Below are 25,290 nucleotides of genomic sequence, written 5' to 3'. Positions count from 1 at the left end.
GGTGGCACTGTATTAATGGTAAGCTGATTCCCTGCATGAATGCAGAGGTTTCCAGGTGGGAGGCAACCAAACCATATCACCTTAATTTACTGGTATGAACTGGTGAAAGATGAAAGAACAGCTATACAGATTGTAGTCATTTATTTACCTGTGGTGCAAGTAATGGCAGCCTGATGTATGCCAGGAGGTTGCTGAGATCCATCTTTCTTTGTTCCAAATCATGTCTCACCCACGTAAGCAATGCATTGAGGATGGTCTCTTCATTTGGAATATTCATATCATCACTTGCTAAAAGCTTTGCAATTTCAGTGGCTGGTAACAATAAAAATTCTTGGTTTCTAATTACTTCCATGAAATGATCCTACAAAGTTTAACAAACAAAACATCTCGATATTAATGGGGAGACAGACCTTGTAAGGTATAACTGCAGGTGGATATGTATGCTGGAAAATAAGAACTGCTTGTTATGTAACTTCCCACTCCAGTTTTGCCAAGAAGTTTTACCTCTTTTCAGTCTCAGTCCCTTGTGGCAGGAAACTGCTGCCACCATGGCTCTGGAGTTAGAGCTGGTAGGTATGGCACTGCAGTGGTGGAAACAGTGGTGGGCCAGACAACAAGCATACAAACCCATCTTAAATTTGTGAAGACCTGTGTGCCTTGAAGAAAGGCAGAAGTCCAGGTCAGGATGCACATAACAGCAACTCCTAAAGAGTTGCTTAAGAAAAGTTGGGGCAGCCTCCCCTTTCCCTGGAGATACTTAAGGGCTGTGTGTCCTTGAAGGAAAGCAGAAGCAAGGAGACAGAGGCCAGCAATCTCATGCTCTCAGCTCCTGAGAGAACCCTGTTCTTTATCTTGTAACATATGTAGCATTTATGTATATTTAAAATTGTAAACTGCCTTGGGTGGCATGGAAGAAAGGAAGTATATAAAGAAAGCAAACAGAGGAAGCTTCATTCAGCACTCAAAAGCTACCCAGATAAATTATTTGTCTGCAGAAAGTAGCACAAGCTACATGTTCCTTTGTGAATTTTTTTTAATGTTGTACAGGGATTTGCATTTTCTTCCCTGAATCAGTGTGTTTAAGGCTTGTGGAATTTTTGGCAAGAAGATAAATGAAGGCACTATGTTTTATGGAGCAGGTCCAGAGAACAAGCATTCCCTCTGACTGATAACCTCGGGACATTATAACAACAATCTTCTTGGGACATGGGTAGCCCAGGACCTCCATACATACTGCCCAGGCTTGTGCCACCGGCAGGTCATTTTGGTGCTGCTAACACAGCAGTTTGACTTCACCCCTGGAGGCACACTCCATTGTCTCTTGAGACAGACAGATGCCCACTATTCTAGGGTTAATAGTAATAGTCTGCAACGTACCGTAAAATTCTTGGAAATCTTATTCAGTCATTACTTAAGAGTTTTAAGAGTCATCAGATATGGCCCATGTATTTTCTTTTCACATCTTTAATTTTTATTTGGTGTTTTCAACATTACATCAAATAATGAAAGATACATTTAATACATAGAACAAAACAGAAAACTAAAGATAGGAGAAAGAGTAAAGAACAAAATTTTTAACTGGGGACAAATCTCCCATAGTATATATAGGGTTCACAAACTGACATAAAGAGAAGCTAAACTATATTATTATTAATCATTTATAAACTGCAGTGCACAGATTAAAAATACAAGACAGTCCTTACCCAAAGGCTTACAACAGAAATGACAGAACAGAAAAGGAAAAGGATCAGGTAGCAGGTTATGTGAATGGTGAAAAATCTTTTCTATCTGAAACCTCAGAAAGCCTTTGCCAGTCAGAGTAGATGGCTACTTGGGCAAATAGACTTGATATAGGGCAGCTTCCTATGCCTCAGGTCTGTCTGTATAAAATCACAATGTCACTGGAGATTGGGATCTTCTTTCCATTGCACTGCTATTAATATCCTAGCTGCTGTCACTGGATGGGAGGTATGGCCCTTGTGTGGTACTGCTTCCTTGCGCTCAAATCAAACACACAGAGAGAAATTAAAATTCATGAACAAATCAACAACAACACAGAGTCAAAACATTTCTATTACAATTTGCACGTAACCATCAAAAGCCTGGCAAGATAAATACATTTTGAGTTGATTCCTAATGCCACCAATGTGGGGAGAAATTAGATCTTGAGCAGGAGGCAGTCTCATAGATGGGGTGTTGTCAGAAGAAAGGCCATGGCTTTTGTCCACTAATGACAGAACTAGTAGGACCACATGTGTAGAACTTAAAGCATGGGTCAGAAGGTATCCATGAAGACAGCCCTCAAATACTTGTGCCAGGATGCATCATAAATCACTGACCTCACAAACAAACAATTAAAAGTCTGTCACTGAAATCCTGGATACTTGGAGAAGACCACAATGTGGATGAAAGCTCTAGACTCTTAACCATCTGCCCAACATTTATTTATTATTCTCACATTTATACCTCACCTTTACCTCTATCATGGAACCCATGGTGCCATGCATGTAGTGCACCTATCCTCAAACTGGCCAGATCCAGATCTGCTAAGCTAAGGCAGACCATAAGCCTGATCTGCCTGAAGACAAGCAGGGAATATGCTGAGCTTCGAAGGGAATGAGAGGTACTAGTATTAGGTTTTGCAGATCAGCTCCTACACCCTAGTACTTAGTGACTGCACTTGGTTTGAATGAATTCATGCCTCCCATTTACTGTCACCAATTTCCCTCTTGCAATGCAATCTATGCATATTTACTTAGAAGTTAATTCCTATTATGTTCAATGGGGTTACTCCCTAGCAAGTGAGTATAGATAGATGACTTCAGCCCAAGCTCCATTTCCCAACACACTTGCAGAAAATTTGCAAAAACATTGCAAGTAGAATCAACTATCTCATATACTTCAAGCTCCTATTGGCCACCATAAGGGCTAAAATGTGGAACACTGAATTTTGTACATCACATCACATTCTGCACTTGGGCTTCTAACAATATAATAAAGATATAAATCTTATTGCTTAAAATGAACAGTGCAATGAATAGAGTATAAAAATTGAGGAACATTATATTATTTTAATACAGGAGCAACACCCTCTTGTAAACTGAAGTGACACAGAACTGAAATCTGTCTTACTTATTTATATGTCAAGCTTTAGTACGTGAAACGAAACCATGCCAACCTTTTCAAGAAACACTAAACGTACTGTTCCATTAATGAAAGCCTATTAGTTTAGATCAGTCCTCTTGAGATTACTTGCTCGAAGATCTCATAAACCAAGAAATACTTCAAGTGAATCTTTGGCAGGCCCGCACACAGTTGTTTTCGTTTAAAATTAGTTGTGAAGTTGCATTATTGAACAACTCCTAGTTTCATATAAAAGCCTTACAAAAGAGCTTTTTATAAGACTGGATGCTTTAACTGCATATATATACATCCTACATGGAGTAAACAGCTCCTTAGATAAGGCTACATATGAACAGGGCCAACTGGAATGCCAAAACAGGTTTAAATGGAACTATAAATATTTCACATTTATTATACATTAATATTTTTTAAGCCTTCATAAGAAGCAAAACAGTGTGGAGATGCAACAGAAAGCGGCTCCGGGGGGGACGGGGACTCCTGCTCACCCCCTTGGCTGTTGGCCTGTGGGGTTCCAGGGTTTTTTTGTTTGTCCGCCATGCTGGGATGTCATAAAGATGTTTGGAATCTGTGCCACCAATGGGTGGATGACACTCATCTCTTCCTCCCTCCCTCCCTGCTTTCCATCACATTCCAGGGAAGCTGTGGAAGTGCTGAACCAGTTTATGAAGTTGGTAATAGATTGAATGATAGCAAGAAAACTACAACTTAATCCAGACAAGACAACATGCTCTTGGTTAATAGAATAGGAGATCTAGAAATAGGAGTTCAACTTGTGCTGCATGGGGTAACATTTCTCTGAAAACACAGCTTTGTACTGTTTGTATTGAGTTGTATTTTACTAATTACCCTCCTTAAAGGACGCTGAGGAAAGGCAGAGTGTAAATATTTTAAATAAACAAATGAAGCAAGCATGCACAAATGCTCCCTACTTTGCCTTTTCTGCTATTTACCACCATGTGAAACACAATGCACAATAAACTGCTTTTAATAAGGTACAGTGTTTTAGCATTGGTATAGGTACATTGCACACTTATTATAATACTTTTAAAAATAAACATAAAATGGTTGCTGTTTTTACTGCCAACATTTCCTTGCTTTAAAGCAGTTTTTAAGCAAATGAAATTAGTAGGGGATTTATTCTACATGAACATTCAATTGAACTACAGATTTCTATTCTGTTTCCATGGCAACATTCGTTTCAAACCATTATTACTAAAATTGAATTTCACGTCTCTGTTGGAACTAAACAACATTAAAAAAGGCCCTTGGAAGGGTTCATCTAGCACAATTAATTACTCTGGAAAATAGCTTTCTAAAATCCAACTAATTTAAATTTCATTCCTGTCAAACTATTAAAGGTTATAATTGTGTCACTGTTTATTGCAGTGTCAATAGCTTCAAGGTAGCTATTTCAATGGCCACAGCTTTATAATACGTCTCAAAAGCTTCTTAACAGAGGAGGAAATGGTGCATCAAAAGCATACAAAAGGTAGAAAGGCAAATGATCACGAATCACTGGGAAAAACAGAAAGGATATACCTTGCCTGTCTGAATTCTTGAGGTGAAATCTTTAGCAAAAGTAGGAACAATTCTTTAACAGTTTGAGTCTAACATTACTCTAGGCAGAACTCAGACAGACGGAAAGGAAACAAACTAGTCTACTGTGGATACTGCATCTGTGCAAGCATTATTCTCATAGGCTCAACAGAGTATTGTCTACTCTCTCGGCCTATGCACACATGCACAGGAAGTGTAGCAGGATCTGTCCCCCCAATCAGTTCAATCTTAGTTATTTGTACTCTGAAACTGTGCCAGAGTACATTACGCTCAAAGTGTGCTACTGGAGAACTGTCCAAACCTACTTATTATTATGTGGGCAAGTAAAGGTGAAGGATCAAGTGCAAAGTACTAGACCTGCATTGGATTACCCCAATGAAATTGACTGGCAACAGGTCAGGGCAGACAAAAGAAAGTACTTACTTGCATAAGATGATTGATTTATGGAATTCCCTGCCAGAAGATGCAAGGACGGCTGCTGGTTTCAAAAGGGATTAGAGACATTCGTGAAGAAAGGGTCTACTAATGGCAACTAGCTATTATAGCCAAATAGAATACATACTTCTGAATACCAGGCACCACTAAGCTCTCTTGTATAGATGCTCAGAAGACCATTACAACAGGTTCACAATATATCTATGAATCTGTGGAAGCACTGAGGACCAATTTCATATTTTGCAAAAGTAACCCAACTTGAGAGCAAGATGGCAGGTGAGTGGTAGAACACAGAGATCAGTTTATCTCTGTACCACACATCTGCCAAGTTGTTCTGAATACAGTCATACCTCAAAGTTAAAGACGCTTCAGATTGGGCGTTTTCAGGTTGCGTCCCGCGGTGACCCAGAAGTAATGGAACGGGTTACTTCCGGGTTTCGCCGCTCGCGCAGATGCTCAAATGATGCCACGCGCATGCGCAGAAGCGGCGAATTGCGACCTGCGCAAACGTGGGTTGCGTTCTGCTCAGGTTGCGAACGGGGCTCTGGAATGGATCCCGTTTGCGACCAGAGGTACCACTGTATACTGATATACAGTGGTACCTCAGGTTAAGTACTTAATTCATTCCAGAGGTCCGTACTTAACTGTTCTTACCCTGAAGGAAAGTTCTTAACCTGAAGCACTATTTCTGGGTTAGTGGAGTCTGTAACCTGAAGCGTATGTAACCTGAAGCGTATGTAACCCGAGGTACCACTGTAATTTATTAAATACATAACTTGCCCTTCATTCCAAAGGAGCGCAGGGTGGAAAAAAAGAGAACTAGTAAAAAACCCCAAAAACAATAAAAATAAAAGATAACGTATTTGAAACATTTTAAAAAGAAGAACATCAAAAGTTTATATATCAATAAATCAGCTGAAAAAATATTAATTATTTAGATTACAATCAAACCCCCATACACATATCAGGCTGGGGGGCGGGGTTGGATTGAGCAGTGGCATTTCTCTGCTTGCTTCTGCCAGCCTCCTACCACTCCACTGGCTGGCCCAGACCTTTCCCTTCTGCCTGAAAGTGCAGGAAGGTGGAAGGTGGAAGGCCTGCCAGCAGTATCCCTGCTGACAGAAAGTCCCAAAACGGGGCATTCTGAAGGTGGAACTGAGCTGGCCTCGAATCCACTTGATCTGAGCTGCTCTCACACCTAGCACAGACTCATTGCAAGACCAACTGCTGGTGCACGGATCGTGCCTGATTTGCCTGTCCCCTTTGCCCACTCTTCCACTGCTGCTTCAATGAGCAACTTAGCTCCAGAAAGCCTCAGCGACAGCAACTGAAACTTTGGATTGCTTTGCCAGTGAGTGTGCTAAACCAATTGCATCAAAAAGGAAAATACCAGATGAAAGTGGAACAGAAAATACCAAACGAATGTCAGAACCGACTGACCCATCCCAAGTGTGTGTGTATATAGGAGTGCTCTTTCTAAGTGCTAAAAGCACTTCAGATATCATCACCACAAATATTATTATCCCAGCAATCAACAGTCCCCTAGGGTAGGGAAATTTCTTTTTCATGTCAGACACGGAGCAGCTTGCCCAAAGCAAATCTGTTGACAGCAGAGATTACGTGAACCATGAGTTTCCAGCTCACTATCTTATCCATAAGCCATGCCAGCTATTTGGGGGACATATTCTGCAGTACCCAAAACATTGTTATTCTCTTCCCTAGATCCCTGTAAAATAAAATAAATCCAGAGGGCAGAATTCAATGGGTCCCACCAATGGAAGCCCTGCACAAGAGTTTCTGCTTGAGCAGTGGGACTTTCTGTCCCTTTCCTCCCCCTGCAACCACTGAAATTGGTTTTTGTGAGTCAAAGAACTTGCAGAACAGTGGGGGGGGGGGGGATCATTCGGTCTGGCAAGCCAAAATACTTGCTCTGACAGAATGATCGCCTTAAAGCAATGTTCCTTAATAAACAGACAGTAGATGCACATATAAACAACTTACCATGGTGTAATTGTGGGCTACTTTGTGCAAATCCGTGCAACCCTGTGCATCCGCAAAGGACCGGATTCCAAGGCAATTTGATGGATGAAGCTGCTTCATTAAAAATTTACAGCAAGCTTCTACAACCTGAGAGAGCTGAAGAATACATGCTGTAGATAACAGGCACTCAATATTATCTTCTTTTAATTCAAGGCGACCTAGAAGAGTCCGAAAGAAATTTAAGGTATTTAGGAAATAATAATATTACAAGAGCAACTCTGCTAGATCAGACCAATCTAAGGGAGGAGAGAGAAAGCTCTCTGGAGTGGACCCAGACTAAGTTAGTGGAACTTGGGTGAAATCAATGGGAAAGTTAGTCATGACCAGTTATATTGATTTCAATAGGAATTTAGTGGAAGTGCAAATTAGTTAGTCTTCATCCAACCCAATCTCTCCACACCATTCAAAATTTAACAAACCCCTATTTACTATGTCCTCCTAAGTCATATTTTTTCTAAATGAAGAAACCCCAAATGCACTAGTCTTTTCTCATAAGCTAGTCTCCTAGCGTCCAGCAAGGACAACTTTGTGTTCATGAGGTTGGAGGGGCATAGAGGGAAGAAGCTGTGTTGCCATTTTAACTGCCTGGTTTCCAACTACAGGTCTGAGCTGTGTCCCCGGCTGGCACAGGGATGAGCTGGCTCAGACAGGCCAAAAGGAAGACCTTTTCACTCAAATCCTTTCCTGGGCCATAAAAAGGAGTTTTTGCAGTCTTCCCTATTTATATATTTACTTATACTTTCACACTGCTAATAACTGAAGTTATCAGCATGGTTGACAATAAACACCAATACCGCAAAACACAATAAACATCTATATTTGGTTGGCTTTGTGGCCTGTACCCCACAGTTACCAGGTTATTGGTAAGTTAAGAGGGAATAAATGAGACAGTACAGATTTGGGGGAACCAGTGTATCAGGAGTTGGGTTTTGTTGATATTTGAATAAACAGCCCCTTCCCTTCACAGCAGGTGAGAAAGCTAATAAAATAAACAAATGTACATACATTAGACAACTTTACCAGCCACTTTCATTACCTGTATATGCATATTGCACCAAAGCCCATAGTGCATTTGGCTCAACACCTTCCATTTTGATTTCTTCTTGTCTTGCCTCTCTTACATCATTAGTAAACATGGCGGCAAAGTAGTCTGAGACAGAAGACAACACTAATCTGTAACCATATGAAACAAAAGATGTGAAAATGACATTCACATTAATGGCTTCATTATTCACGCCCTTGAAAGAAGAATATTTCTGAAAACATTTTGAACGTGACAAACTATGATATCATCTACTTCTCAATATGTTTCTTAACCTACCTCTTTGGTGCTTTACAACTTCACTGCCCAATAAAAAATACCACTTAAAGCTAATCTGAATTTTGAGACAAAAATAAGAACTTTTTGGCGAAATGCAGCTCAATGGGTGCTAGGACTGGGCAATATATCAATATATCCAAAACCAGTTTGAAGTTCACATCATGATAACTGTTTCATAATATTTGAGCTGGCAATATATTGCGAATTAAAATGTGTGTAAGAGCTAGGCAACATCTGGTTTTCAACATCGCGATAACTCACCAGCTAAACATCATGATAACTCATCAGCTAAAAACTGCAATGTTTTCAGCGGCTAAACCTTGCAGTGTTATCACCAGCAACGGTGCAATGTTATCACCTCACAATATCACCAGCTAAACTCTGCAACCTACCACAATGTCAGAAATAAGGATGGAACTATACAGAGGCGAAATGTCCTGGCAACTGCTAGTACTTAGGAGACTAAAACAGATAAATGACAATATTATCAATCATCACAAACATTTTCATCAGCGGGCAAGCCAAAATGAAACCCAACAAGAATTTTGGTTTTGGGCTTGGCTACCAAATGGTGGTATTCAGGACAATCCAAAGTACAGCGATGAGACATAGTGAATACAAATAATCTGGGACTGCAAGGCCTCATGGCAGTGACAGGGAATGATAGCAGCAACAGCGGACTGCAAGGCCTCATGGCAGCAATGCAAAATCACAGCAGAAGCAGTGGCGGCCTGCAGGGACTCGCAGCAGAGGCCTGCAGAGACTCGTGACTGTGACTGGAGGTAACAGCAGTAGCGGCATCCTGCGAGGCCTTACGGCGAAAACGAGAGATGGCAGCAATAGTAGTGGCAGCCTGCGAGGCCTCGTGGCGACACAAGCAGTGGGGCTTGCGAGGCCTCACCGTGGTGGCAAGAAGTGGTGGCAGCCTGCAAGTCCTTCTGGCGGCAGTGGCAGAAGCTGTGGCAGCCTGCCTCAGCAAGGCCTTGCAGGTCACCTCTGCTTCTGCCACCGTCTCCTGCCACCACAAGGCCTCACAGGCTGCCGCTACTGCCACAGCCATGACAAGGCCTTGCAGGCCATTGCTGCTTTTGCCACTGCCGCAAGGCCTTGCAAGACCACCACCACTACTGCTGCCACCACGGCAAGACCTTGCAGGCTGCCGCCACTTCTGCCAACCCCGCCCACTGCCATGGTGAGGCTTAACAGACTGCTGATTATTGTGCCACTACTGCCAGGCTGCCGCTGCTTCTACCCCCCCCCCCACAACGTTGATTCTGCCACTGCTAGGCTGTTGCTGCTGCTGCCTAGTAGGCCTGCTGGCAGTCCCAGATTATTTGTATTCACTCATCACCGTACTTTGGATTGCCCTGAATATCACCATTTGGTAGCCAAGCCCAAAATCAAAAGTCCCATTTGGATGCATTTTGGCTTGTCTACTGCTGAAAGTGACCATGAGGTGATTGATAATATAATCATTTATCAGTTTTAGACCCTTATGTAGTAGCAGTAGCAGTTCACGTCTGCGTAGTTCCTTCCTTATTTCAGATATCATGATATTTCGTGATGTTTACCTGGTGATATATCATGATATTGAAAACCAGTTATCGCCCAGCCCTAATGGGTGAAAACATCTACTTCCTAGTAGTAATAATAGACAACCAAATGGTATGGGGAAGTTCATGAATGAAAAATAAACAAAAGGCTAGCAACAATTCAATAAATAAAATTTGCCATGTAGATCACATTTGCCATTATAAGCAGATGTGTTTACAAACAAGTGCTTTGTTATGGCTTTTAGCTAAAGGAATAAAATTACTACCTTACCTACAGACAAATATGCACCAGCAGCTCCTTTTTCACAAGGAGTGAAATATTTATGCAAAAACTACCCATGTGCTTAATTTTTCTATGATTTTCAAATTACTGCAAATATTCCTTATGGACAAGACTTTTGCATTGACAGCTGTTAGAAAAAATACCTTTGGTTCAAATCATCACATGAACATATTGCAAGTTATGGAACTTTTTCGAACAGTCAATTTGGGAAGTTTGTTATAACTTAAGAAAAGTCTAATTGCATATTTACCTGTGTGCTGGAATCCGACGGTCACCAGCAACTAATACTACATCACATAACTGTTTGTGTCTCAGGTAGTTTTCCATCTTTTTAAAGGTTTGCTCTGCATGGTTAAGAGCCTGGAAAAATTCATCGGATGTACAAGGCTCCATCGTATGACACGATGACAGAGTCTGGCTGCTACTAGAAGTCCTGGAAGCACAAAAGATATATATTTTAAACTCATATTCACAGCCTGAGATAAAAGAAAATAATAGACGAATTTCAGAAAATAATAGACGAATTCATTTGTAGGCATTTTTGACAAAGTACAGAATCTCTAAGAGCTTCTTCCATATAAGACTTGCTGTGACTGACAAAAGATTGGATACTAATGGCACATATCATGAGGATTTTTTAAAAAAGTTATAATTCTTACAGCATTTAATCATTGCATTCCCACCAACAAAGGCATGCCAGTTTGTTCTACACTGCAAACTGCCTTTGTACTCCATTTGTATTATTCAGTTTCCACTTTCAAGTGCTACTCAGTTAAAGCAAGCATACAGTGTAGAATAACCACAATTCATGAACTAAGTAACAGGTCAACAAAATACATATAGAAGAATATCATTTATTACGGCCATAGGCCCATACAGGTAAAAACAACACATAAATAACAGCTTGTGCCGTAAGGAGAAAAAAAAAGCAATCGCTAAAACACTACTATAACAATAAAATACTATAAAATGGAAAGGCATACTACGCCTTAATTAGCTTGTAGAGCTCCTTGGCGTCGCTTTTGGGAAAGGACAGCAACTAGGAACCTAGCCACCTTCAGGGTCGTGTGGGTATCCTTGTCCTGCAAGATTTGGGCAAGGTGGAATTTTGGTGGGGTACCCTCTAGTTTCTGTATGATTGATCCCAACAAATTTGCCCGTAGCACATTAAACAAGGGGCAAGTGAACATAATGTGCTGGAGCGACTCCGGCGACACCTTATCACATTCGCACACGGCGGGGGCTTGACCCTTTGAGAACCTATGTCTCAGGACATTGGAGGGAAAAACGTTAAACCTCGCTTTGGTGAAGGCCAGTCTATGTGCAACAGTCGAAAGGGAGGAGAGGTATGATGGAACGCAGTAAGTTAAAGTGATACCAATGTTCTGGGGCGAACAAACACCTCCCCCCAGCGTATAATTTCGCTGTAAATCGATGTCATCCAGTCTTTGGCGGATCAGTCTCTGAGCAGTGATTTGGTCTAGTTTTAGGGAATCTGAGGGAGAGATTCCATAACTCAGGAGTTTGGCATGAATTCTGCTAGTCCAAAGGCTGGAGAATTCATCTCGCCATAAGCATTGGGCAAGGTAATGGTTTGGTAATCTATGCCACAATGATAACCAGTAATTGAAGACTTGCTTCCACAGGCAAGTTTCTAGGGATGCGACCTTCAATTCTAGTCGCATGGCAGCGTTGCTTACGCACAGGGGGAGCATTAAGAGCCGACGTAGGAATTGGCTTTGCAGAGTCTCAAGGGGAGCAAGATCTGTCATCACGGCCCAGAGCGGGGCAGCATAAGCAAGCACGGCAACCACTTTTGCCTTGAACACCTTTAGGGCCGAGGGAACATGCAAAGCTCCGTCCGAAAAGAAGAATCGGAGGAGCGCATATGACAAGGTTTTGGCCTTATTAAGTAGGTGTTGAATGTGAGCTTTCCACCCCAAATTGTATTGAAAAATGACTCCTAGGTATTGAAATTTTAGGACTTGCTCTATTTTTGCCCCACCAAGCTTCCATTTGTATAATCTCCGGCTTCTGGAGAAGATCAGGATCTTGGACTTGGCATGGTTGATGGTTAATTGATTGAGTTGACAATACGTGGCAAAGATCTTCAGAGCTCTGGTTAGTCCAACACGTGTATAGGATAGAATTACCGCGTCGTCCGCATATAAAAGGAGTGGGCAGCGGTAATCCGCTAGTCTAGGCGCGTGTGTACTTGGAGATGAGTTGACTAGGGGTGCTCGCATGTCGCTGATGAATAGGTTGAATAGGCAGGGAGCCAATATACATCCTTGGCGCACTCCCTTGTATATTGGTATCGAGTTTGTAAGGTCGCCCGCTGGAGTGAATCTCACTCTGGCAAGGGTACCTTCGTGGAGCTGGCTTATGAGCCATAAGAGTCTTCTATCAATGCCCTGTTTCGCAAGTTTCTCCCAAAGAATATTTCTAGGAACGCTGTCAAAGGCTGCCTTTAGATCTAAGAAGGCAGCACAGAGGTAGCCCCGGGGGGGGGGAGGAGTACTTCCGTGCCAGATGATAAAGAACTATCGCATGATCGGTTGTAGAGCGTTTAGTTCTGAACCCTGCTTGTTCATGGCCAATCTGGTTAGTCTCATCTACCCATCGCAATAATTTAGTCATCAAAAAGCTGGCATAAATTTTCCCTATAATCGAAAGGAGGCTGATGTTACGGTAGTTTTCCGGCTCCGTTGGAGAACCTTTTTTATGAATTGGTACAATAATGGCCTCCTTCCATGTTTTGGGGATGAGACCGGAAGCGTTGATTGCATCGAAGGTTTTGGCCAAGATGCCGGCCCACCATTGTGGGTGTAGTTTGATGGCTTCAGCAGGGATCAGGTCGGGCCCAGGGGCTTTGCCCGGTTTCAGCTGAGCTATTAACTTGGCTATTTCATCAGGATCGGTGGGAGGCCAAATAGGTAGGTGGGTAAACAGGTGCATCAGATGGTCGGAGGGAGCATCTGCCTGTGAGAAGCATTTCTTCAGGAACCGTTCCCATGTCGGTGCAGAGATGACTGTCCTTGGGGAATTCCTCCCCCTTCTGTTAATCAAAGACCAGAATTCCCTGGATCTGTGTGGTTTTGAAGCAGTAATCAGAGCCTGCCAACGATTATGTTGCCACTCACGCTTGGCAATTATCTGCGTGCGTTTGTAAACTTGCTTGGCTTGTGCATAGCTAGCTGGCAGAGTAGATGCATCAGAGGTCTTGTATGCATTATATATAGCACGGAGGCGCTGTCTTGCTTGTTTGCACTGAGAATTATACCAGGGAGCACCGTGAGTATACTCGTTTCGATTTAAATTTTTGGGTGGTAACCTGAAGAAGGACGTAAGATCAGTCATATGATGGTAGAAGCGCTTCAATACTATGCTATGCTCGTCTGAGGCAGAGCCTATGTTGGGATAGGGCCCGAGGATTTCTTTTTGAAAGAATTCCAGGTACTTTTGAGCCTGTGTCTCCGACCATTTGATTCCTCTTACTTGGAAAGATTCGTTGGTTACCATCTGAGTCGCATGTCTATGAGCCTCCGGCTGCCAGTTCAGGGAAAGCTTAGCAACAAGGGGAAGGTGATCACTAAATTGTACATTCTCGATCTTAAAAGTGGAAATACACTTAAATAGATCCCTAGAGACCAACAGGTAATCGAGGACGCTGTTTGATTTAACGCTCAGGTGGGTGAAATCCCCTGGAATATCGGGGAGGCATGTGCCATTTAAGGGGACCAAATTCAAACGGATGGCCATTTGATAGAGGAGTACTCCAGCCTCGTTTACTCTGTGGTCCTTAGAAGTTCTCTTCATGATGTGTTCCAGGTCATAATTATCAAGGTTTGGGGTAACCCACCATTTGGCTTTGGTCAACGAGTCCCAATTTGCTGCCGTACGGGCATTAAAATCACCACCAATTATGGCCGGGGTGTTAGGAAACTTAACATAGCATGAAAGCAAATGCTCTTCTAGCGAGCCCCATTTAGAGCCCAGTTCAAGGGAAGAACCCCCAGGTGGCAAGTAAACATTTGTAACTAGGAGCGAGATCTTTTCCCCCGCAATCAGCCCGGTAAGGGCGTAGGGAGGCAAGGCCTGTACTAGAGTAAATTTGGAATGTAGGTTGAGGGAGATGCCTATTATTAGGCCCCCTTTAGGGCGGCCTCCTTTCAGGGAGGGGTATACATATATATTTTAATGCCTCTTGCACTCCCCTCTTGTATTTCCAATGTAATTTTGTTTTCCCATTAAACTTTTTTCTCTATGTCAATATAAAACTAGCTGTATGTGTGGAAATGGTTTAAAAGTACATGACAGTATTTTTATAGAACAGTATACCAAAGAAGTCAGACTAGCTAACAAAGACTTCTTTACAGTGCAGTTTATTTTATTTACAGTTTTGCTGCTAGGTGTACGCAAAACAAAAACACTCTCCTGCACATACATCCAAAGAGATACTGAAGTCCAAGCATCATTTTATGAGCTCCAGACATCTCTCTGAAGGCAACTGGAGCACCATGCTAATGAACATCTTATGCCAGGAAAAGTGGTTAATTGTTCAGCAAAGATGCAATTAATGCCACTGGCAATTATGTGATCATAATTGGGTTTCAAAATTAACAGCCTATTAAGAAGATATATAGATGGATGGTAGAAAGAAAGCAGCAGTGACCTCTAACATGTCTTCCCACGCCAGCGAGAAGCAGAGCAGCAGGAGGCTCAGCTACAGCCAAGGCTGCAGGCAGTATGTTTGTGAAAGCAGGGCATCTTTGCCTCCTCCCATGGAGTAAAAAAACCACACACATTGCTGACTGGAAGAAGCTAAGGGTCGATGCCATCCCACCTATGCCTTCAAATGCGTGATGACTATATACATGCTTGAGAGAAGGGCCATCATCCACTTCTAACAGAGTCCACAATAGAGAAGAGTCATGTCCCTTCCCCCCCAACGAGTGTGGGTTTATTCTGCAAGCTGTCATTCACACAATAACAGTGCATCAGTGGTGGAGTTATACAGGACTACCTACACATCATTTAGTTTTATTACTTGTTATGCAATGCATTCCCAGTGTTTTCACATTATTGGCGTCTGGAGAAGCACTAAAACACAACAAAAGCAGGAAAGACACACAGAGAACATTTGTGGATTTCAGCAGGATATTATGGGACATGCACTGATGAAGCAGCATGTCCACACTGAATATTTTGCAGGCGCAAACTGCATTTTTAAATTGTTTTCACAGAATACAGAAAGAACACAAGGTAAATAAAGCAAGAAGAAGGAAACAAGCCCCCTCTGCACAACCTCCACACACACACCCCAGACAGGTCAGCCATCAATGAAATAACAGATTAAAAATCAACCCAGAGTACTTTTCCACATGCAACCATGGGAGCCAGGCAGACAAAAATCATGTTTCTTCATAGTCACATAAGCTATCAAGCTTCACCAAGTTAAATAAACTTTCCCAGTCTGCAGAGCACCATTTTGTGTGTGTTATACTTTCTATCAAGGCCAAGTTCCTTATCTGGGTAGTCCATTCCATCATTAAATTACCTGTATATGGGATAACTGATTTAACTTGTGATTAAATTGCCTGCTAATGTACTCCAGTGTTTGGCTATAGTTAGCAAGGCAACCACAATTAGGAACATGGTAATATAAGCCTTTATGGTTCTATGACAGCCTTAATACCTGTGTGTAAAGGTGGAAATAATACCATGGTTCACATCAGGATACTCAAATTTTCTTGATATTTGAATAAGGCAACTGCAGGTCTGATATTTTACAAAGTAACAATAAAAAGGTCAATGATATGACAAAGGAGGGTCATACCAGACAATTTCTACAAGCCCACATTTTTCAATTAGTGCAACAATTGGCACTAGAGCTGATCCAGCACCAACGATGCAATGTTCTCTCCGTCTGGAGTGGAAGAAGGTAGTCTTGCTAAACGAGGATTCTGTTTGCACCAAAGCATATCTAATCAATTGTATGCTTTAGCACTGGGGAAGAGAAACAGCTTATGTACACTGTTTTAAACAGCAAAAAAAAAGTTCACAAAATGTCAGTGTGATGCTATAGGAAGCCAAGTTAGTCATACTGGTGTTTGCCAATTTTGTACAGGGGGAATACATGAAAATAGTAAACTTCTGATTTGCAGCAAATCCGTTTGCCAATGCATCTGAACAGGAAGGCTGTGGTTTACGCTTGTCAAAGAAGACTGAAAGCCAGGATCAAAATGTAGTTTTGGTGCTTGGCTGCAACAGCAAATGATGGTTAGCTGCAAGCCAGGAACTAAATAATTAAGCAGAGCATCCGAAGGAAGGAGGAGAAAGTATACAAGCACAGGGCTCAATCCCTTAATGCCAAACTATGGTTTGTTGTTCTGTGATATGGTGAGTGCAGACGTGTGTGTGTGTGTGTGTGTGTGTGTGTGTGTGTGTAGTACAACTATGCTGATGGACTCCAAGGTAGGATTCACTAGATGACATAGACATGAGCAACTATGTTTTTCCCAACATTCACATCACTAACCTGAACATAAAAGAGGAGACCGGATAGATTAGGCCCTAGTCCAGCATTTGTTTCCATAGTAGCTAATGAAAGCAGGACCTCAGCACAGTCAGTACATCACCACGGTCACACTCCTCCATTGTTGGACCCCAGCAACTGGTATTCAGCTGCACGCTGCCTTTGATCCAGGATGCCATCAGGACTAGTAGCCACTGAGAGACAAATTCATGGGGGCTAAGGCCTGATGTCTTCCAGATGTTTTGAACTACAACTCCTATCAGTCACAGGCAGCATAGCCAGCAGTCAGGGATGTTAAGTGTCATTCAGAAACATCTGGAGGACTAATAGTTCTGTACCTCTTGTTTAATGTCCTGTGTGAAGTACTTCTTTTTGTCTGCCCTGAATCTAACATCTCTACACTTTATTGAATGACCCTAGGTTCTAGAATAATGAGAGGGAGGAAAACCTCTCTAGTCACTTTCCAATACCATGCAAAATCTGAATTCTGTCAACTGAGATGGGTGGGGAAGTTACATCTTTTTCAGATCAAAGTGTATCAGTTTGAATTCTAGTGTCATACGCTTACAGCATCCTGAGGAAAGATGCCCAGTTCCCCTGCAACAATTGAACAACTGTGTTCATTACACAAAATGTCGTATTTCTTCTGTAAATATCTTTGACAGCACGATTCTGTGCATATCTACTCAAAATTAAGCCCAACTAAGTTCAATAGAAAGGGACGCAGGTGTAGCTGTGGTCTAAACCACAGAGCCTAGGGCTTGCCAATCAGAAAGTCGGCAGTTTGAATCCCCGCAACAGGGTGAGCTCCCGTTGCTCTGTCCCAGCTCCTGCCAACCTAGCAGTTCGAAAGCACGTCAAAGTGCAAGTAGATAAATAGGTACCACCCCGGCGGGAAGGTAAACGGTGTTTCCATGCGCTGCTCTGGTTAGCCAGAAGCGGCTTAGTCATGCTGGCCACATGACCCGGAAGCTGTCTGCAGACAAACACTGGCTCCCTCGGCCTATAGAGCGAGATGAGCGCCGCAACCCCAGAGTCGTCCACGACTGGACCGAACGGTCAGGGGTACCTTTACCTTTAAGTCCAATAGGTCATACTCTCTAGTACTTGTGTATAAGGTTGCAGCCTAAATCTACTGCAAGAGTGAAGGTGCACATAAAAATATTAATTAAATTTTATATTTTCATCCTAACATGTTTCAAGTGCAGAGACTTTTTCAAAGGACTCTTTCAAAAGGATGTGAATTTTAGCTGATAAACCACAAGCAGCTGGTTCACTTGGTGGTGAATATAAGAGTAAACTTGCTAGGTGATTTAAATATACAATTTAATGAAATCACCCACAGTCTTGTGTGAAGTCTGTTGTTCAAGAACACTTAAAATCTGTTACAAACACACTGCTGTCAAATCCTGCTAATTTAAAGAAGAAAAGCATGGTATGGTCACAAGAGCCCTTCTACTTCTTATCTTCTATCCTTGCAAACAACAACCAAGGGGGTCAAATAAAGTACCCACACCCACATAAAGCACATATACAAGATCTTGAAAAAAAGATGCTTGAGAAACATCTTTTCTGACAACACACAGTGCAGTTGAAGTATGAACAAATGTAAGAGAGTGCAATTGTCAGTTCACTACAGGTTTATTTATAACCATATACAGTATGCAAGTTCTCAAAGTAGCATGTAATTTTTATTATTTTTGCCAAATTAGTTTAGGGATACTTGAGGAACTTGATCTTTACAAATTCAACTAGAAATTGCACCTCCTATACATCAAACTTGGCTATCCACTTTATTTCCCACTTCCCAAATGTTCTAGTACAGTTCTCAGCTAAAAAAAAATCAGAACAGATTAAAAACATACATATTTTGGTAGAAAATTAATGTAGAAATGTACTTCAAGGTGCAATTTTGTGCATGAGATTAATGCAGAAACAAGATAGAATGGACTTCTGGGTGAATACATGAGAAAGTGACATAAACCAGAGAAAAATTGGTTTCTCCAATCCTAACTTTGTTCTGAGACTTTTGCAATTCATATCTATAAGATAATTTAGAGCCACTCAAATTTTTAAAAAAGCAAGCAAGCAAGCAAGCAAGCAAGCAAGCAAACAAACAAACAGAAAATACATCACTATAAAGCAACTAAATCATTTCAACCATTTTCAAGTATGTGCATAACGTACAACTGAACACTAAGGTGTAGACAGCACCTTTGGCTAAATTTTACATCCATAATTTTACATTTTTAAAGAAATAGCACCCAGGAGAGGTTGCTAAAGACAATCTTCTACGCCAAGGTTAGGTTCTATTTCCAGCAACATGGCAGGTAATTTAATTATCCCCAGAACAAATAGTAGTACACATTGACACCATCATCACAACTTTTATTTACATGAATGCTTCAGCTACCAGCTTTAGCTGTTTCTGAACTGCAAGCATCTCTGTTGTTAAGATACTACAGTAATTCTGCAATCCAACTCCAGAAGTCTAGGCAATTTCTGGTATGTCTTAGATCCCTATCAATTGTAACACTACAAATGGAATTCCACAGGAAAAGTCTACATTTCATTAGATCCATAGGAGAAAGGAGATTTAAATGCTAATGAAAGACATAGGTGTGCATTGTTTTTGTTTTTATTCATCTTTCACTACTCATATCTTAAGTAAAAATTATGAAGCAAAAGATTTTGATAAAGTTTTTGACATCAGAAAATATTTCTAATGAAGAAAGCTATGCCTTGTTTTACAAGAAAACACAACCAAAATTCTCATTGTTGACAGCAAGTAAAAGTAAAATAAGTAAAATTAAAAAAAGATGAAGGAAAAAAATACTAAATACTGGCAACACTCCAGCCTTTATAAACCGAGAGATGAATGTCTACTTACATGCTGTTCCCCATGCCAATGGATTTCATGCAAGAAGGTGGCATCACAAGGGGGGAATCCCAAAAAGTCCTAACTAGGCAGGCAATCTAAGCAGCCAGAATAGTGGAGAAGGAAGCCTTTTGAACCAGAATGCTTTGACCACTCTGGACCCAACCTTCAGCAGACTTAAGACCTGAGTGCATTGTTCCACCTTTCCACCTCTTCTTAGCTAAAGTGATAAATCCTGTAGGGTCAGAGACACATGTGCTGGCCACATCTCACACAATAGGCCCTCTTACTCCTAATCAAGTTGATGCAGCTGGACACTGAGCATGTTGTGATTATTGGCAAAAATGCATGCCTGGGCTGGGAGCTGGCAGCCGTAAGGGGAGAACTGCGAGAATGGATTGACATCTTGTTGGAAAGTGTATAGCACTTTATTGTAGCATGCCTGGTGTTGTTTTGTAACTTCACACAGCTACAGAGGGCTGGATGAATAAATGGCATGTACCCTTGACCTCCAGACTTTGCACTTCTCTACACTCATCTTCCATTGCATGCAAACATGGGATTGGATCATGCCCATTAACCTGTGTATACATTAGCATGTTTGCAAGTGCAAATGGAGGTAGTGGTGGGGATACAGTAACTCTATTATCTGGGGATGCTGTATCTGGAGAGATGCTAATGTTTTCTTCCACATTTATTATTTAACCAGCCCCCAGACCACTTTAATGATGATCACCAAGAAACCAGAATTGCTGTTCTGTGCTACTTTGTACTCCAGATAAACATCTCTGCAAGAATGGGACCTTTCTTTTACATAATTCATTTGACACCTTGCAAATAATTTGTGTACTAACAGTAATGTCTTTGTACAAACACTGAACAGATTTTTTTTTAACACTAAAATCAGTCCATGTAGCCTGAGGTACAAATATTACTCTAGCCATCTACTTTTATTATTTACCTAGTTACTTTTTCAAACATTTTGGATTTAAACCTTCAGCTTCCATACAATTTTTCCACATGGCACTTCTTAAAAAATGCATTGAAAAATAAGTCAAATTTGTGTTTTTCCTTCCAACTCTCCTACCCTTCTGAAATATGATTTCTTCTCAGTGCAAAAAATCAAATACACTTTGACTGGAGGGATCAATCAGCAACTACCTTCACCAATACACAACATTACAAAGTGCAAAGTAGCAAAATACATTTTAAAAGCACCACTTCTGTAGTATACAGCTGAATAAATTAAAGAAGATAAAAGAAAACTTGATACCTCCCCCCAAAATAAAATTGCAATTTAAAAAATTCTACTGGAAAATAAACACAGTAGGGTAAATTATTACAGAGCAATCAAATATATGTCTTCTCAGTAAGTTCAATTGGATTTACTCTCAGGTAAGTGTATATAGGATTGCTGTCTCAAATACCACAAAATACCTAAAATGTTCAACTAGCATAATGTTATGGCAAAATATTATTTTAATTTTACCATAAATGCAACCCCAGTCATATATTCTCTACAGTATGACACCCAACCTTTTTTCGGCTAGACTGGTTCAAACAGCCTCAAAAACTAACCTTAAATATTACTCTGTTTCTGCCTCATGTTCAGAACACAAGTAGTAATTTCCAGAAAAAAATAGGTCAAGGTAACACATTAGAATGCAGAACATACCTAGAGATTACAGCTAAAATATCTGCCTCCTAGTTCCATCAACCCTTCTTCACAGAGCCTTGAAAATGTAGCTGCTACAGAATGTAAATTCCATCTCCAGCCTCTTTAGAAATACTTTTGATACAGGTTTCCAGTACCAGTGAAAGAAACATTATATATACACTGCAAAATAGTTAGAATTCCAGTTCCTTGGCTGCACCATGGTTAAGTATTTTTACAGCACCACAGTGGAAGGTGTCCCCCTCCCCCATTTTATGCATATAAATATAGGGCACAACTAATTTCTCACAATAAGGAAGTAACAACCTGCATGAACTGCTGTCAGATACATTTTCTTCTTCACTAGCTCCGTCTTCAGCATATGGTCTTTCAAGCCAATGTGCACCTTCACAGTCCTCTGCGGTGATCTCAAATGTAGGCACTTCAGAGCTGGATGCCATTGGCCAAGAAGGTGAATTCTGGAAAGCCTGTTGGTTGGACTTCGGAAAACCAATTGATGTAAAAGGCAGTGGTAGGGTGCCTGGATTCAGGAACTTTATCCCACCAGTAGTTGCATTATGTCCTCTGTCCCAGAAGTCTCCTGGCTGGCAGTCGATGCTAGGTTTAGGAGTAGATTGCTGGTGCCCAAACCACCTCCATCTGATTTTTAAAATCTGCTTCACGTCGAACTCTTTACGAGAGCCAGACATCTTCAGTGAGAGCAAGTTATCGTCTAGGCAACAGGGCAAGCAGCAATGCACATAAAGAAGATTTGTTCATCCAACCAGGACAAGAGAAACACATGGTCTGCCTGTTTATGAGTAGATGGGTGTCACTCCCCCTTTTCCTCCTTTTCTTTCTTTTGAAAGAATACTATTACATTCAAATATGGAGCACAGGATTTTGTAGGAAGCCCTCTTATCTAAATAATTAGAAAGGGTAATTAAAAAGAAAACGAACAGAGAAGGCTGAATTGCTACTTTCATCAGGAAGGAGACTAATCAGCTTCATTAAAGCATCTACTGCCTTTTCTCTCGCTTGTCTCCTCATCCTCTTACCATTAACTCCTGCCAGCACTAACAGCTTGTATAAAAGCACTTTCAGAGACTGCCCACAAGCTCTTTTTCCTAAACCACAAATGACTAAGATCACAATTCCTATGCTCTCTCTGAGGCTCTGTTACTTATCCTGTTAACCCTTTCCTTTACAAATATTGGAGTGTGGGGGGGGAGAGAGAAGTGGGAGAAAGAACTGAATCACCACCATGATTTCAAAACCCACTGAAATATTCTGCTTCAGTTAATGACCACACATATGTAAGAGTCATTCCAAGACAGGGTAAACTGAACATAGAACAATTCCAATTTTGGTTTCTATTGTGTCTTTCTCCATTATAAAATATTGATGTAACTTTTTAAAAAAGAGAATACATGGCTAATGAACTGCAGGCTTTTCCCTATCAGTTATTTTAAGCACACAAGACGGCTGTCTTTAGAAGGGACAAGCCTCCCCCCCCCCCATGACATGAACAAAAAGGAACACAAATCTGACAAAACAAATGTGAGTGGAGAGGCACAATTTTTGCGCCCCTGCCCCCGGGGTTACACACTTGGTGGGGGCCAACCTAGTCAACCCATAGGTATGCCTCTGTGGACAATTTCCCACCCCACATCACTGGTGTCTCGGAACTAGCAAGTACCCAGGTTCTCTGACTAATCCCTTTTCCATGTTTGAGTGTATAGCTTACTATAGACAGCAACTTCCAAACACTTATTTGGACAGAGTATGTTAACATATATGCATAGTCTATCATTTTCAGAGTAACTAAGTAATATGGATGTGGCCCAACAGTGCTTTTTCTCAGCAACGTAATTCAAGCATGGCTCCTGCTTCATCCCCCCTCCCTTGGTTTCTTCCTTTCAATTATTGAATGTTGTCTAAAAGAAGAAAAAGCAAAGCAAAGCAAATATAATAAAACATTAACAACAACAAAAGCTTTTCTGACTACTACAAGCCATGAGGATTTGCCCTTTTATGAATGGGGGGGGGCAAAAAAATTGCTCATCTTTTGTTTGTGCTTATTTCAGCTTGAATCAGCATTTCCAGTCAAGTTTATATACTTGTGAAAATACAACTCCACAAGCACTGCCTTTCAGAGGAAGGTCACTGCAGATTTCTCTCCCCCAAACTATGGCTGGTAACATTACATTTTTACCTCAGTGACAGAGTCATTTCACACATGGCAGACAATTCAGCTAATCTCAGGCCAAGGGCTTCCAGTTCCTTCAGCAGTCCTGCATCACATAAGCAGCCTTAATCAGTATATGCTACGCTCAGCCTTTGGGTCAGCTGGTCCTCTTCAACTGATACTGTCTGAATTTTTGCGATACCGCAGCTAATACATATTTACTAGCATTCTAGAAACCTAGACCATTATGCAGGCATAACAGCTCTAAAACATTATTTACATTGTCTGAACCTTCTGTAAGAACTGTAATTTACAAATTTTTAGAACATGCAATTGCACTGAAAATTAGAAAAGATAACCGATTAGAGATTCAGCAACCCCAGGTATGCTTTGGCTAGATTCAAATAGGTGGGTTGATTTTTCTGAAAAATTTATACCCCCTCTAATTGTTTCCACACATGCAAAATTGTTGAAACAGAGTATTGACTTCTATTAACATTAAATTTGCATGCGCTAAAAAAGCAGGGATTTTCCATATTGCACTGGGTTTCTAAATTGATTAAATTAGAGCTGCCAACCAAGTGCTCTACTTTTGCTCAGCACATGCTGTTTTAAAAGATAAGACAGCAGAACAACTTGCAATGTAATTAATCATCATTTCTCAACATATGCGGCTCCTGAATAATAAGCAGACTGAAAAAAGGCTTTGCATCAAAGCAGAATCCTAAATTTGACAGGAGGTATGGAGTTTAATGATAAAAACTCACATAGTTAATGCAACGTATTTTAAGAGTGTGAGGCCCGATTCATACAACCAATTTTAAAATGATGTGCAAAACTGCCCTCATACAATCATTATGAGCTGTTGTTGTTAGAAATCTAGCACAAGTTGTGCGAGATGGATGGATAGAAGGATTAAAGGTTGATGAAGGTTTATTCAGATATGCCAGTACCATCCAACTCATGGTGAACAGCTGAGAAGAGATTCACAAAACCTCACATCCCCAACAGTGGTTACCTATATAAGAAGGGATGTGGGTGGCGCTGTGGTCTAAACCACTGAGCCTCTTGGGCTTGCCGATCAGAAGGTTGGCAGTTCGAATCCGCACAATGGGGTGAGCTCCTGTTGCTCTGTCCCAGCTCTTGCCTTCCTAGCAGTTCGAAAACACGCTAGTGCAAGTAGGTACCGCAGTGGCAGGAAGGTAAACGGCGTTTCTGTGTGCTCTGGTTTCTATCACAGTGTTCTGTTACGCCAGAAGCTGTTTAGTCATGCTGGCCACATGACCCGGAAAGCTGTCTGTGGACAAACGCTGACTCCCTCGGCCTGAAAGCGAGATGAGCGCCGCAACCTCACAGTCGCCTTTGACTGGACTTAACTATCCAGGGGTCCTTTACATATCTATATAAGCCCTACCTACTCTACAAAAAACTAGTTATCAGTAGTCCCTAGCTTGTTTATAATCAGTATAGTTTATAATCAGTATTTTCAATTGAGCCTTTGATTTCCCCCCCTCATTTATTCTACTTAAGATGTTTATATAAAATTACTGGTAGCAATGTTTTGGGGGTGTCTTTACATGGTAAAATACAATTTAACACACAATGGCCCATTCACATAGCACAGTAAGCCAAACAATGGCTTACCAGGACAGTGTGAATGTGCGGGATCCTGGAGAGGAACGCACAGACACTTTGCTCT

General features: G+C 41.3%; 1 protein-coding gene across 3 annotated transcripts in view; it reads right to left on the bottom strand.

The window, feature by feature from the left end:
• The window catches only part of KLHL5 (kelch like family member 5), a 52,394-nt gene that overhangs the window by 11,141 nt on the left and 15,963 nt on the right, over positions 1–25,290 (bottom strand). For 2 of the 3 annotated variants that reach the window (XM_083630375.1, XM_083630376.1), the window contains exons 3-6: positions 10,584–10,766; positions 8,213–8,349; positions 7,138–7,334; positions 149–361 (exon numbers count right to left, since the gene is read on the bottom strand). In XM_083630375.1, coding sequence (XP_083486501.1) covers positions 149–361; positions 7,138–7,334; positions 8,213–8,349; positions 10,584–10,726 — 690 coding nt within the window. In that variant the 5' untranslated portion in view covers positions 10,727–10,766. Of the gene's footprint in view, positions 1–148; positions 362–7,137; positions 7,335–8,212; positions 8,350–10,583; positions 10,767–21,730; positions 22,221–25,290 lie in introns of those variants that run through there. The other variant, XM_083630374.1, reaches the window with a different exon arrangement.

This window comes from Podarcis filfolensis (assembly GCF_964270895.1).
Source record: "Podarcis filfolensis genome assembly, chromosome: 9".
NCBI lineage: Eukaryota > Metazoa > Chordata > Lepidosauria > Squamata > Lacertidae > Podarcis > Podarcis filfolensis.
The sequence above is the reverse complement of the archived record's forward strand: the minus strand, read 5'-3'. Positions and strand labels throughout refer to the sequence as shown.